Source organism: Daphnia pulicaria, chromosome 8, assembly GCF_021234035.1.
Source record: "Daphnia pulicaria isolate SC F1-1A chromosome 8, SC_F0-13Bv2, whole genome shotgun sequence".
NCBI classification, from domain to species: Eukaryota; Metazoa; Arthropoda; class Branchiopoda; order Diplostraca; family Daphniidae; genus Daphnia; species Daphnia pulicaria.
The window spans coordinates 10101895-10114976 of record NC_060920.1 but is presented as its reverse complement, the minus strand read 5'-3'; the positions used below and the strand labels follow the sequence as shown (position 1 = coordinate 10114976).

Here is a 13082-nt window from a genome sequence, read left to right as displayed (position 1 = left end):
TGATACTCACCATAACCACTTGAGTGATAGTACTGTCTTGCAGTTGTCTGCAAAATAAATAACAGCAAAGAATTGGATCTGGAGAATGTAGTCATATTTTAGAGATTATCTATGACTTGAATGCAGATTGTTAATTTGAAATGTTATACATTAGATGCCACAGTAATGATTTTTTTAATCCTGGACAAAAGAAGTACCTTGCAAATACAAACTATTTAGTTTATGAAGACATAGCTTGCATTATTGGATTGTCCTGTTTGTTCTCTGTTTTCACAAGCACTGAGGCTGCACCTAGGTCAACTCAACTTTAGCTGAAATCTTCTGAAAAATTGAGCCAAGAACGCATTAAGAATCATTAGCTAAATTTTGTGTTAGTTAAAATCGGTTAAACTTACCTCGAATTCCTAATCTGAATTTATTTTTAAGTAACTTATCATGTGTAGTTGTGTACTGTGTAACTTAGGAGCAAACAAAGTTTCCCCAAAGGAATCTATTTAGTAGGGCTTTTAGCCCAGACAACCTGTCACATTCCAATGCGGCTCTCCAATTATCAATGGTCATTGTAACCTACAGAAAAAAAGAAAGATTTATCACAAGTAAGACAAAGTGCAGAATTACAGGAATAAAGCTAATGAGGTGATAGGTGATTATTTAGATGTCCAGTTCCTAGAGTGAGAATCAAATGAGCCAGTTAGCCTACATAATGTTGTTGTCGGTTGTTGTCAGATAGGGTAGTGTGGAAAAAATTCATTTTCACCATCATTTTAGAGATTTACTTAACATTTGCTGTTGCCTTGTAGTATGCTGCGGTGAATAGAAAAGCATTCTGAATAACTGGCAGGTTTTCCTAACCAGCTGGGTGTTTTTCCTTTCAGCAATTCACTATCCAAGCCCTGTTGCCCAGGTGCTGAAATGACTGGAATCACTTGAAGACAAGGCACATGAACCAATATCACTGCATTGTCTTCAGAGTAGAAGTTGGACTGGTGAAGTTGTGTGGTTGTTGAAGTGTGTAGAAGTTGAACTGGCGTCCATCATCACCTTGGGATTTCGTCTGACAGTTGTGATGCTGTGTGGTTGCTTCATTGCTTGTTGGTGAAATTTTGCAAGGAGAACGTTATGTGAGTATCAAAGTTATTTGTTACCTTTTTTTGTCAGTTCTTTCAACTGAGTGTCAACGAGCTAGAGCGGACATTGTTTTCATGTTTAATTTTAAACGTTTCTTCTTTCTGACACTAGACGGCATAGACTGATAATTTTTTACCTGTCAGAATCAGTTTAGTTACGTTTACTTTGCACATCTCTGTTGAGATTTCTCAATGCTACTTCAAAAATTTTTTGGGTGACTGATAACTGTCAGTTTCTGTTTCAGCAACAAAGCTCACTTGTTAGATTTTTCAAAATGTGTTTTTTTTTCTACTTCCGGTTTTCTCTTTTCAGTCAGTAGTTCAGTAAATATTCATTTGACAAACAAAATAACCACATATTCGTGATCCTTGTCAAATTTGTGGTAAAGTTCATGTTTTCTTTTGTACGTTTTCGTACTTCCGGTTTTGAAAATTTTCCTGACCTATAGTTCAGGAAAATTCTCGATTTTGGCCAAAATATGGATTTCGTTTAAATCACATCTAATCGACCCCAAATCTCACGTAGATCACGAATATTTGGTTTATTTGGTCGGCAGCTCAATGGTTGAGGCGCTATCGCTTACTTCCGGTATACTTCCGGAAAATTTGCATAAAACTAAAAAGTGAGCTTTGTTCTCTGCACAATTCTAAAGACTCCTTTGCCAGTTTAAGCAAACAGAAATGGTCTTTTTGATTACTTTTGTGACTTTTTTACTATCTAAAGCCGGTCAGTTTTGGACGTGTCTAATAGATGGCGTGAAGGATATTGTGTTGATATGTGCTTATGGCGGCTCGTTGTCAACAGTTCAGCCACAGCTATTTTTTTTTTAAATTACCAATGAATTCGTTGGTAAATTGGATATATTTTGTGTGCAATTTGTTGGGCATGTGTTCTTTTTGTATATGTGTTTAATAACCTTCATATTTCTCATTAATTTCCAGGAGAAAATGTGAAAGGGGCATGCAGCCTACTGTCAACTATTGTGCTGTAAATTTTGGTAGCTATCCTACTGAATGTGTCATCCAAATGACAGAGGTAACAACCAACACTAGCTTAATCAAGTATTGCTGAAATATATATTGTTCTCATCTTTTATAAGGATTCATCATAATTATCGACTGATTATATTGGACTTGCTAGATCACCAACCCCAGCATGGACCAATCTCTCATTCCATCTTCTAAACCTTGGATAACTGATTGGTAGTTCAGTGTGTAATTTTACTTGTCATGTCACCAAACTTTCTTTGTTGCAGTCTAATATGTATTTAAAGTATTGATCTGCACTGGTGTCTATATAATAGCACATTGATGACACAAATTATAAACAAGGTGACTTAATTTTTTATTTTTTATTTACAGGTTCTTGGGTTTGTAATTTTGCATGACATACTTAATGAGAAGTCACGTCTTTGAAGAAAAAGGACAATGGGTATACAGTCAACAAGGTCCTTTGTTTGGTAGCCCGTTTGCTGCTCTCACCCCTTTTTACTTCCTTAAACAGGCCCTTTTGATTTGAGGTATTGCTTTCTGTCGCTAAAATCTAATTTAAAATTATTGCCATCCTAATAAATGTTCATTCTGCCAACAGGGTAACTCCTTCGCTACTTATCATGGGCTTCATCTATTGGTGAAAACTGAAAAGAGAAAGCTGTAATTCAAGACTGGTAGTTGTTGGATGTCTAAGCCGGAAGCCTACTATGGTTAATCGCTCTCGAATTGTTCCTCAACTCTTCTCTATTTTTCTGGTTTCTCTTAACCATTGGCCAGGTAATCTCCCTGGCTGCATTCACTTAAGGCAGTGTCTCCCCTTGTCTTTATTGACTGTGTGTGCAAGTTTCAAAAGCAGTTTATCACCCAAATGAGATAAAAGGAGTTTGTTAGGTTTGTTTTATTTGGGTATAAATTGCTTATAGATCAACATTTGTCTTGAACCGGACGCTTCGTTAATTAAATTTCCATCATTTTGGCTAAAAATTGTAGAAATTAAATTAATTGATCCAAAGTTAATTTATTTAAATTAATAATTACTCAATTAATTTAAATTTTGTTATTGAAATATTAGAATATATTTTTTATTTGATTAAGTTATTTAACAATTCGATTTCATAAATGTTGTTGTTTTTATTTATTTCAACATTTCACGCTAGTTGTGAATAAAATATCAAAAAGAAATTTCAACGCACAACGAAATATTGCAAGTTAGCCTCAACATCTCAAGAATTATTTAAAAAAAGTGGGGTGAGGGAAAAATCAGAAACCACAACTTTTAACCTAGCATCAGTTTGCAACAAACCATATTAGAAAACAAAATAGCTTAAGGTTACTTCAATCACATGTTACATGGCTGCAATATTTTTATCGACACGTCGCACTGGCACAGTAAGTAGATAACACCAACATCAGCTTCTTCAAGAAAACTCCAACATAACACCTTCAGGATCAGCTACTTCAAAGATTCCAGCACAATCCAGGATAGGAACAGCTTGAACAGGAGTCAGACTGCGAAACGACTGCACATTTCCTCCGAGACCTATTAGAATAAACAGGGATATTATACTAGGTAGACAGGAAAACCATGAATTTAACATTTAACTTTTCCTTAATAAAATTCCACCACTAATTTCCTTCATCAGTTTGGAGTTATTCTTTTGACAGAACATTTCAATAAAAAACTAGACACTTCCCAAGTCATGAATAATACTTCAGTCCAATTACCATTTCCTTTTCTTGCAGCTTTGCTTCCAGTCATACTTCTCCACTTATTGATAACAAAAACTGCATGCAGCATATTGAAAATCACATTGTCACCCAAGTCCTGTAGTGAAAAAGAAAAATCATTAATTAACATATGTCTTTTTTACAAGCTTGTATCAGCTGTAAAAAAAACATGTGATGGAAGACAAGAAAGAAAAGTCATGTCCCGTTAAGTTTAAAAATTAATCGAATCCGAGCAGCAACAAATGTCGAAAATCACAAAAAAGGGGAATACAATGTTCTAGTTAGATCAAAAAGAAAATTACAATTCAGCAAGCAACTATCTTTTCAGAAAAACTATTAACCTGCTATAATATTTTAATTATCTTCATGAAACTTCCTCAGTTACAACACGTAACAGCCAAATTACCATTTCAAGATGTCTTCATTGATATTCAACTTTAAACACCAGCATTATCGACTGGTTCATTAACCTTCAGCTCAACTCAACTTGAACTCCCTCTCACCAGCTGGCTGCAATACAACCACCTGCATGACAACAATGAAGGTCAGTCTTTGTAATTTTCTCAAAGTCATCTATAGGTAATATGAAAAAAGAATCTTACCCAAAAATGAACTGCACACTAAAGAGCAAAAGAACATCAATTAACAGAATAACACTTCGAAATGTGAAAAAAATTCCAATGAAAATTTACGAAGCAAAACAATAATTTCAAGTTTTAACTTCAGACAACAAATATGAAATGAAGGATTCAAACACTTTATAGTTAAAGCAATAAAATAAAAACAGTTAAAGCAATAAAAATATTTCATACCAACACCACAGATGGCATGCAGCACTTCCCCACACCAGCACAGTCATGATGTAACACCTCACCACACCCTTCACCAGTTGGCTCCATGTGAACTTTCGACCACCATGAAAAAGCTCAGTCTCACCAAACCATTAATCCTACATGAAAAAAAAAACCTTAATTATTATCATAGATCAAAGTACTATTTTACAATTCAATTATCTACATAATTCCTATCACTTAACCCCAATCAGAGACAAAAACACCTACTGGGATAAGACTCTGTGACCACGACAGAAATATATCATAGGCATGACAGATTGACCAATGTGTATCTGTATTCTTCTAAATCTTCTTTCTGTTAATTGTCTGTACATTCAGAAACCCTAATGAACTGAAAACTAAATTACCTTTGAGATATTTGTGAAGAATTTTGAAGTCGACCGCACGAACAATGTAACTGACAGTTTCCTTAGAAGACGGCGTCAGGCTCAGTAGCATAAGATTGCCATGTTGCCAACTTGTTGCGGCACTTAATCCCTGAAAAAAAAAAAAAAAAACTCTAAACAACATGACTACAACAAAACAATTATCTTATTCATTGAATCAAAATAATTCTTTTTTCCCATTTTAAGCAAGTCTACACAATCACCTTTTTAACGCATTTCTCCTGCAAGATCACTGCACACCAAACAGCCACAGCAAACCAGCTCAAACATCAAACTGACCATGGAAACCTATATTTTCAAAGTAAAACAAAAAATGCAAGTTTAATTTTAGATTGCAATTATAATAAATGGTTCAAATACTTAACAGTTAAGGCGATCATACACTTAAGATTTCCATGATTTAACTGGAGAAAAATATAAAGAAGATGGCCTAAGATCATCACATCATCACAATTTCATTTAATCTTTTAAAGAATGAAGGGAATTTAAATTTCTGTTTTGATAAGTCAAACAATTAACAAATCTACCATCTGATTAGAACCTTTTCATAAAAGCTGTCTTATTTATAAGCAGGATTGCCCTAGTAATTGCCATGTCATTTGAATCAAGAACTTAATGTTTAACTTCAGTACATTCTTAACTGACAACAAGCAAAGGTAGCACACATAAATTGAAAAAAAAAAAATAAGAAAAATGCTAACCCTTGATTTATCTCACTAATACTTACATTATTACTTTTCCATTTTAGATTTCCTATTTCCATCACGATGTTGTCTTGCAATGTAGTAGACCCTCTTAGAGAACTTTCATTAAACGGCAATGACCACGTACACGTAAAGCAATAAAGAAGCTTTTAAACTCCACAAGACTGTTGATAAAAAAATAAAAACTTAATCTCAGAAATAAAGTAATAGAATTCTAATTTAGAAATAAAGTCTTCAGATTTCAAAGTTAATCAAAATTATTGCTTTTACTATTCTAAAGTACTGAATGTGACGAAACGTGCAACATAAACCAAGAGATGACATTTTGGAGAAAATGAACAGCAGACCTCAGGACCAGAGAAATAACCATTAAAGAATCATTAGAAATTATCAAATTAAACCATTAGATAAAAGAAAAATTACCATTAGCAATTAACCATGCAAGTTTAAGTTACAAGCCATGATCCCTGTAAGTTCACCACACAAAATATTTAAATTTAATAACCTTGAGGAATAAAGGCAGGAATTATTACCATATGATTACCATGTCAAGAGAGAAAGTTGCCTGCAATGGCCAAGTTAAACGTACTCGGCCAGCGTCTCCATTCTCCGCGTCCAAAAAGACTATGACTAAGAGGCTCAGCAGCAGTTGATCATCCATCTCAAGGCATCTCTCAACTGAACACCAGACAACACCATTAACAGCTCATAAACTGAACAAGGAAACCTATATAACAAAAAAAAATTAATAAACCAATGATATTTTTTAGTATTAGAAGAAAAACGGAATATTCTACTTGATAAAAATTGCTCATTTCTTCACAAACTGCCTTTTTTTTCACAAGGTCTTATTTAGAAGCAGAAAGTACTTTTCAACTGTCAAGTTAATATCAAAGAGTTCAATGTACAACCTTAGTTAATTATAGACAAACACACATGTGGCACAAATATGTCCACTTAAATTTAAGCAAAATGCTAACCCACAACACAAGCTGATCAAGATTTTTTCACAAAAGCTCTCATTTAGATGCATAAAGTACTTGACAATATAAATCAAGAGTTTTATGTACTACCCAGGTTAATTCTAAGCAAAGAACAAGCAAATGTAGCACACTTATGTAGACTTAAATTCAAGCAAAATTCTAACCATGTGGTTGTTTAATTACTAACTGACAAAAAAATTTTCACAGAAACCGCTTCTATGAAGTTTTTGTTGCATGGAAAACCAAAATAAGATGTCACTTGTCTTCCGACATCAAGAACAAAATTCTAAAATGGTACTTGATTGACTTCTTGATTTAACTTACAAGTACTTAATTACCTTTTCAAATTTCCTCTTTTCATCTTAGTTGTCTTGCAAAATAGTAGAGACCCTCTTCATGACGAGGCAGCGATCACGTGCACGTAATGCAATGAAGAAGCTCACACCAGACTGTTAATAGAAAAATTAAAACTTAATTACTATCAGAAACAAAGTTTCAAACAAGTAGGCTAACCCGTAAATTAATCACACGGCACACACACAATTTAAATTCAGTAATCTTAATGAAAAAAAAAAACAGGAATTACCAGTGAAAAATGTGAGGAAAGAAAATGCCCCGCCATAAGCCAATGGCTAAGGTAACCTTCTCGGACGGCGTCTTGAAGGAAAAGAAATGTCAAGCGGAATGTCGTCTCAAGAATTGATGACCCCCCCCCCTCCCCCTACCAATACAGGGCTGAATAGTTAAATCCCTAAACACACTGAATATTTTGACAGCTGGTGACAGCCCTTGGCATCTACGGAGTACGGACGATTGAAAACACTGGACAGAAAATAAAATAAAATAAACCAAAATATTCGTAATCTATCAAGTATTTATGTTTCACCTTTTCTTCTCCAGGTCCCTTATGGCGCACTCTAAAAGAGATATTATAAAAAAGCTGTTAAACATCAGTTTCATCAGTTAGGTATAAGGAGATATAAGGAGATGGTGACTTACAAAATCTCATAATCAAAAGCAACCTCTTCTTTTATCAAATATTTCAAATTGTAGCACAATGGCAAAGAATTTACAAATTTACCTGAAATTAAATGACTAATTAAGAGTGACCAAAACCTCAAGACAGACACAATGCTGTAGATGTGGAAAAATGTTTTTCACACACAAGACTACAATGACCTAAATAGCAGATAAATATTTACAGAACTTTGCAGATTTAAACAAATTCTTCCAGTTTTTCATTAAGTCCATAGTTCCGCAAAAGTTCTAAAACCTAAAAGAAACACATTATGATAAATCTCAATTAAATATCGGATCGCTAGAAAATATCCAAAAATCTCGACTGATCGAATTGTAAATTTCAAAAAATTCTTCTTTGTAACGATTTATTGTGTCAATTGACCACACAACCAAGTATCGTTAAAAAACAACATAAATTAAACAAAAATAAGAATCAAAAGGTGTCGAATTCCACATAAAAACAAAAAGTGTCACTGTGCTTCACCAAAAAAACAATGTAATTAAAAAGCAATCCATTCAAAATCGAAATTTTAGGCAACCACGGTAAAGGTGGGTATGTCAATCTTCCTTCGTTTGACCGCTGAAGATTCATACACGATGCATAAGTCACTATCTATTTCGCTTGATGAGGATTCATCCGTTTCTTCTGGACGAGCGAGTTCAAGTGGGCTTAAGTTGGCTGTGTCACGCTCTTCTAATAAGCTTGCAAGCAATTTTTTCAATCCTTCCACCTCGGATTTCCTTTTGTCGAATTCCAGCAATAAATGTTTGTGATGACTCCGATTTTTTAATAATTCACAGTAAGCCACTTTTCCAGAGCTGGAATTTTTTGACCGCGTCGTCGCTTTGACACTGAATCCATTCAAGGGACCATTCACTTTCAGTTCGGTGCAAAAATGTTGAGCTTCTTTGGTGGAAGTAAATTTGTAGTAAAACATTCGCTTTTCATGTGAACGAAGAAAAGCTTCCACTTGAGGATGCCCATGCACGACAGCTTTGTGTTGCTTCCATATGAAAGGAGGTTCGTTTTTAGAAACCGAGGCATCGATCCAATGGTTAAGGATAGTGATGATGGCGTTAAAAGCGGAAGGGGAATCCAACAGAGCTTTTCGAAAGGGATCACTGCTCACAATAACAACTACAAAGAGATTACTTTCCTCTGTAGGGAAAGATTCGCAAACTTGAAAGGCGAAATTCTTCCAGCAAATATCATCATTCAGCCACAGCAGACAATCAAATATCTTGACTATTATTTCCAAATCCGTTTCAACTAACGGCACAAAGTTTAGGCTAAAGAATCGCCTGCATGTATCGAGATACCAACTGTACAAGCGGGAGATTTTTCTTGTAGCGGGAAATTCGTTTTTTTCCATCACGAAAACGCCCATCACAAGGTCCATTAACTGAGAATTCGATAACTTGGCCACGAGAGCTTGAAACACAAAGGCAACGCAACGCAGTCCATCAGAGAAACGATTCCTTTCGGTCAGAATGAAAAGTTGGACACACTCGAAGAGTATAGGTGTGATGTTGGTCGAAGCACTTGGAGAATCCAACTTTCGGATGATGTCATTAATTCCGTTTATGACGATGTAGTTACAGGTTTCCAAAACGATTAACTTCTTCGATGAAGAGAGTTGTCCCCAAACATCACAGGACGACACCAAGAGTTTGAACAACTTCTGCTTGTCGGTATGGGTCCAAAATCCAATTATTTCGTTTGCACAAACTTGCTCCAGAAACGATCGGATTAGTGATTTGCTTCCTGTCTGAATGAAACACCTTGTCACATTGAGGATGTCTTCTCGGCTATGCATCACTGTTACATTTTCTTTCATTCGAGTTAAGAGGAATTCGCAGACATGTTTAATGATGCCATTTTTGAGGCCATGCTGGGTGGTCGTGAAACCTTGAAAGAGTTGGATCAAGAAATGAAACAACTGAGGAATTGTAAGTTTGGCAAGTAGCAACGAGATAAGTGACCAGTAGAGTGACTCCGTTGAAAAATTAATCGGATCCATCCGCATAAAAAACAGGATACACGATGACAAGCTTTTCTGCAAAGTTTCACGTCGAGGCATGTCAACATCAGGAGTCTCAGGAACCAGAACTTGATAATCTTTTCCAATTAGAGTTGAAAAGTGGTCAACCAACAACAACAGATAGTTTTTCACTAACGAAATCATCGTAGACTTGGCGGGTACAGAAGATTCGGCCAATTCCACGAGCGACGATGAAGAAATAATTCTTGTCAATAAATTAATCTTGGAAGTATTGAATTTCTCTGCGATTTCTGATGGTTGGGGAGCTCGGCATATTTTGTTGATTAGTGATTGAAGCCAATCGACGTTTCCGAATCGAATATAGCATTTCAACAAACCCTCTGCGTTGAGCTTGACGGGTGGCGCGTAGAAGTTGCAATCATGAGACAAAATCTTGCACATGTCGTGGAACATGAATCCGGAAGATAAAGTCATCTTTATCAATGAATTTGGAGCTTCCAAATCTAACACCAAGCGACACTGCACTGATGACCGTAACTGGGAAATCAAAATGGATAACAAAAATATTAAAAGAGAATAAATAAATAATTTGAAATGTTTTTGGATCAGGGCGAAATTGAAAACATACCCTAGAAAAGAAGATAACGAAAGATTCCATTCTTGTGAGATCGGAAGTCTTCGGATTTCTCTCTAGCGTAAGAACCATGCCGAGGTATGCTTTTACACACAAAAGTGTAACCGTTGACGCTTGAGAAGCTTGAGACGCTGGTCCTCCATGTTCCATATTGATGAAGAAGGTCGAAATTGTATCTCCTATCATCTTGGCTCCTTCCACACAATTGACATCAAGCAGGCATTCAGCCAATTTAATAATCGGAATCAACTGCTTTAAAATCCGGTTTGGGGTTATCATCCGTTTTACCAGTTCGGCCATGTCAACCCAGCCTGTAAAAAGGCATTAAACGAGATTTCAACAATCAATGCAAAAATAAAAAAAAATTATTTAATCTAACCTGCAATTACACATTGGAATTTAGCTATTGCTTCAGCTACTAGTTCATTTTGAATTCCTTCAAACGCCTCCGTACTAATTTCAAGCAATTCTTGACATTGTTCTTCAAAATCGGCGCCCAGAGTCTTCAACAAAGTGAGACCTTCTTCACGAGCTCGTAGTGTGATGCAGAAATACAGCAATTTCCACGTCAATTCGCCTTTTTGCATATCGATGTTGGTCCACACCAATTTAGGTTGAGCGCAGCAATAATGGACTAACTGACGCAAGTCCCGAGTTACCCTTTTACGTTCCTCTTCTTGCCACTGTGACGTCGAAGCAAGTAAATTTTCCATTCGGGTTATCAGTGAAGGTAAACCGTAACGACAATACATCCACACCGAATGATGTTTGGGCCAGATAACCAATACGCTGCGATATGAGCATCGTTTCACAGTTGTCATTTCGGAATTAGAATCTTCTTCCTGCGTCATTTCTTCAGTTTCTTGAATAACTGTATTTGAATTGACGTGGGGTCGAAAGGGTCCAACACATTGCTGCTCCAAATCTAATTTCAAGGCCAAATTCCGAATGTTGTCTTCAGTGTCGATCCATTGCCAGGAAAATTCTTGACCAACATTTCCAGATGATTCTACGGAATCAGCAGTGTGTGGCTGAGGGATTCCTGCTTCCTGTTGTATCAAATTAACAAGATGTACGTCGAGAAATGAGCAACACTGGAGAAGGTGGGCCAAGTTTTTATCTTTTCCTCGAAGGAGCTGAAACTTGAGGTCTCGTTTTTCGTAGTTTTCCTGTAGATCAAAATATAAAACCTGTTTGTCCCAAGATTTCTCAAGGCACAGAAATTCGTTATTGCTCAGGTTTTCTTCCGGAAAATCAAGTGTCCAAGGGTTAAGTGATTGTTTGATCTCCTTTAAGGCAGTTAATATAACTGGATAATCCAAAGGGATAGTAGTCTTGGCATTGGTACACACGATTTCGAAGACAAGCGCCACATTGCAGCCTTTAGTTACTTTTTCCATTGAATGTTTGCATTTGCCGTAAAATTCCGACAAATAAAAATTTGTGTCGCTTTTTGAATCATTCATAAACGTTTGACTCGGACCATTATGTTGTACCTTCCAATGCCCACCTTCGTGACCTTCTTCAACAGGTATTTGAAGGATCACTGTTCCAATGGTATCTATAAATTAAGCACAAGCAAAAGTGTTATAGTAATATCCTTAAAGAATTTAAAATTATAAAGATATTACCTAATTGATTGGAATCAAAGATATAATGCCCACCAATTTCATACAAAAGCAGTTTTCTAAGTTTTGCTCGAACATTCAAAAGTTCATTGCTGGGCAGTCCAAGGTGTTGAATAATTAGTGATGATAATTCAATGTTTGCATGTGTTAAAGGACAAACTCTAGAACCATCGATTTCCAAAGCATCTCTCAGAGAAGTATCATATGAGATGTTGTATCCTTGGCCATAGAAAGATTTTTCCGAATTTCTTTTTAAGTTTGAAAAATCCTAAAAATACACAGTCTCATTAAAGAACTTAACAATGAACACATATATCCAAACCTACATTAAGTGAAACAGGTATTGAAATACTGTCTAGGAGGTCTGCCACCATGATTCCAACTAAAGGGAAATCGTTGGATGAAATTTGCTTCATAAATGCAAAATCAATCAATCTCGCTTCACTTGACATTGTTACAGCCTTTGCTAAGAGTTCTCTGTCAACAATTCTGTCTTGTTCGATGGAAACTTGATTCCTTAAAATGGTATTAGTTGGTTCCACCAACTCATCTGGTGCCGCCATATTTATGTAACCAGACGGGAAGGTTTAACCTATAAATTGGCAAATAAGAGTTTTTTAAACATTTAAGTTTCAAATCTACAGTAATAAATATTTAATACTTACTGTCAGTTATTATTAAATTAGTCAATATTGATACTTCTATATCTTCAACAGTCAATGAATCCAGAAGCCAGAACAGCCGCACGTGCTAGCATACACTGCAAATTATTTTTCAGTCAACTATTTAGTCCCTAACAACCTTACACTTTATCAGAAAATTCCCTCAAAGCCCACTAGCATATAAAAGGTAGCATATAAAAGGTCTTACTATTCGGTTATTAATTTCCTTATAAGTAAATGAAATTTTGAAGAGAAAATGAAATTCAGAAAAGTGCTCGTAGTGCAGACCACAGTGATGGAGGAACATTCAAGAGCTAACAGGGTTGCCGTTGTTTTCTCGAGAATTTTACTTTTTTTGTA

General features: G+C 35.7%; 1 protein-coding gene and 3 long non-coding RNA genes across 19 annotated transcripts; 1 reads left to right on the top strand and 3 right to left on the bottom strand.

Moving 5' to 3' along the window:
* The first annotated feature begins 786 nt into the window (after positions 1 to 786).
* On the top strand, positions 787 to 3034 carry LOC124311646. 3 transcript variants are annotated; one of them, XR_006910069.1, is made up of 5 exons: positions 787 to 1121; positions 2070 to 2163; positions 2228 to 2330; positions 2490 to 2647; positions 2719 to 3034. It is a non-coding gene; the product is annotated as an uncharacterized LOC124311646 (long non-coding RNA). The 3 variants fall into 3 exon arrangements; XR_006910067.1 differs by having other exon boundaries at positions 788 to 1121; positions 2228 to 2342; XR_006910068.1 differs by lacking the exon at positions 787 to 1121 and adding an exon at positions 1861 to 1977 and having other exon boundaries at positions 2228 to 2342.
* Positions 3035 to 3241: 207 nt separating this feature from the next.
* Positions 3242 to 4484, bottom strand: LOC124311579. 2 transcript variants are annotated; one of them, XR_006909928.1, is made up of 4 exons: positions 4451 to 4484; positions 4255 to 4373; positions 3846 to 3945; positions 3242 to 3660 (listed from the first exon to the last, which is right to left on the bottom strand). It is a non-coding gene; the product is annotated as an uncharacterized LOC124311579 (long non-coding RNA). The 2 variants fall into 2 exon arrangements; XR_006909929.1 differs by having other exon boundaries at positions 4255 to 4358.
* A 156-nt stretch (positions 4485 to 4640) lies between these two features.
* LOC124311562 lies at positions 4641 to 7470 on the bottom strand. Of its 11 annotated transcripts, none has more exons than XR_006909883.1 (10): positions 7362 to 7470; positions 7114 to 7224; positions 6590 to 6668; positions 6337 to 6519; positions 6216 to 6259; positions 5816 to 5956; positions 5449 to 5492; positions 5292 to 5376; positions 5050 to 5179; positions 4641 to 4797 (listed from the first exon to the last, which is right to left on the bottom strand). It is a non-coding gene; the product is annotated as an uncharacterized LOC124311562 (long non-coding RNA). The 11 variants fall into 11 exon arrangements; XR_006909884.1 differs by lacking the exon at positions 6590 to 6668 and adding an exon at positions 6063 to 6139 and having other exon boundaries at positions 6326 to 6519; XR_006909881.1 differs by lacking the exon at positions 6590 to 6668 and adding an exon at positions 6063 to 6139 and having other exon boundaries at positions 5816 to 5977.
* A 673-nt stretch (positions 7471 to 8143) lies between these two features.
* Positions 8144 to 13018, bottom strand: LOC124310856. 3 transcript variants are annotated; one of them, XM_046774941.1, is made up of 7 exons: positions 12931 to 13015; positions 12726 to 12820; positions 12387 to 12652; positions 12064 to 12328; positions 10812 to 11993; positions 10427 to 10743; positions 8144 to 10335 (listed from the first exon to the last, which is right to left on the bottom strand). In XM_046774941.1, exons 3-7 carry the CDS (start codon positions 12621 to 12623, stop codon positions 8326 to 8328), a joined length of 4011 nt encoding a protein of 1336 aa, XP_046630897.1. In that variant the 5' UTR covers positions 12624 to 12652; positions 12726 to 12820; positions 12931 to 13015; the 3' UTR covers positions 8144 to 8325. The 3 variants fall into 3 exon arrangements, with proteins under 3 accessions (XP_046630897.1, XP_046630898.1, XP_046630896.1); XM_046774942.1 differs by having other exon boundaries at positions 12726 to 12810; XM_046774940.1 differs by having other exon boundaries at positions 12726 to 13018.
* Between the last annotated feature and the right edge of the window lie 64 nt (positions 13019 to 13082).

Bases quoted from the DNA above. Each gene is read 5' to 3' on its own strand.
- LOC124310856 (XM_046774940.1), bottom strand. From the start codon at position 12,623: ATGGCGGCACCAGATGAGTTGGTGGAACCAACTAATACCATTTTAAGG. The intron at 12,329-12,386 runs GTAGGTTTGGAT...GTGTATTTTTAG, and splicing joins CAATACCTGTTTCACTTAAT to GATTTTTCAAACTTAAAAAG. The intron at 10,744-10,811 runs GTTAGATTAAAT...GCCTTTTTACAG, and splicing joins ATTCCAATGTGTAATTGCAG to GCTGGGTTGACATGGCCGAA.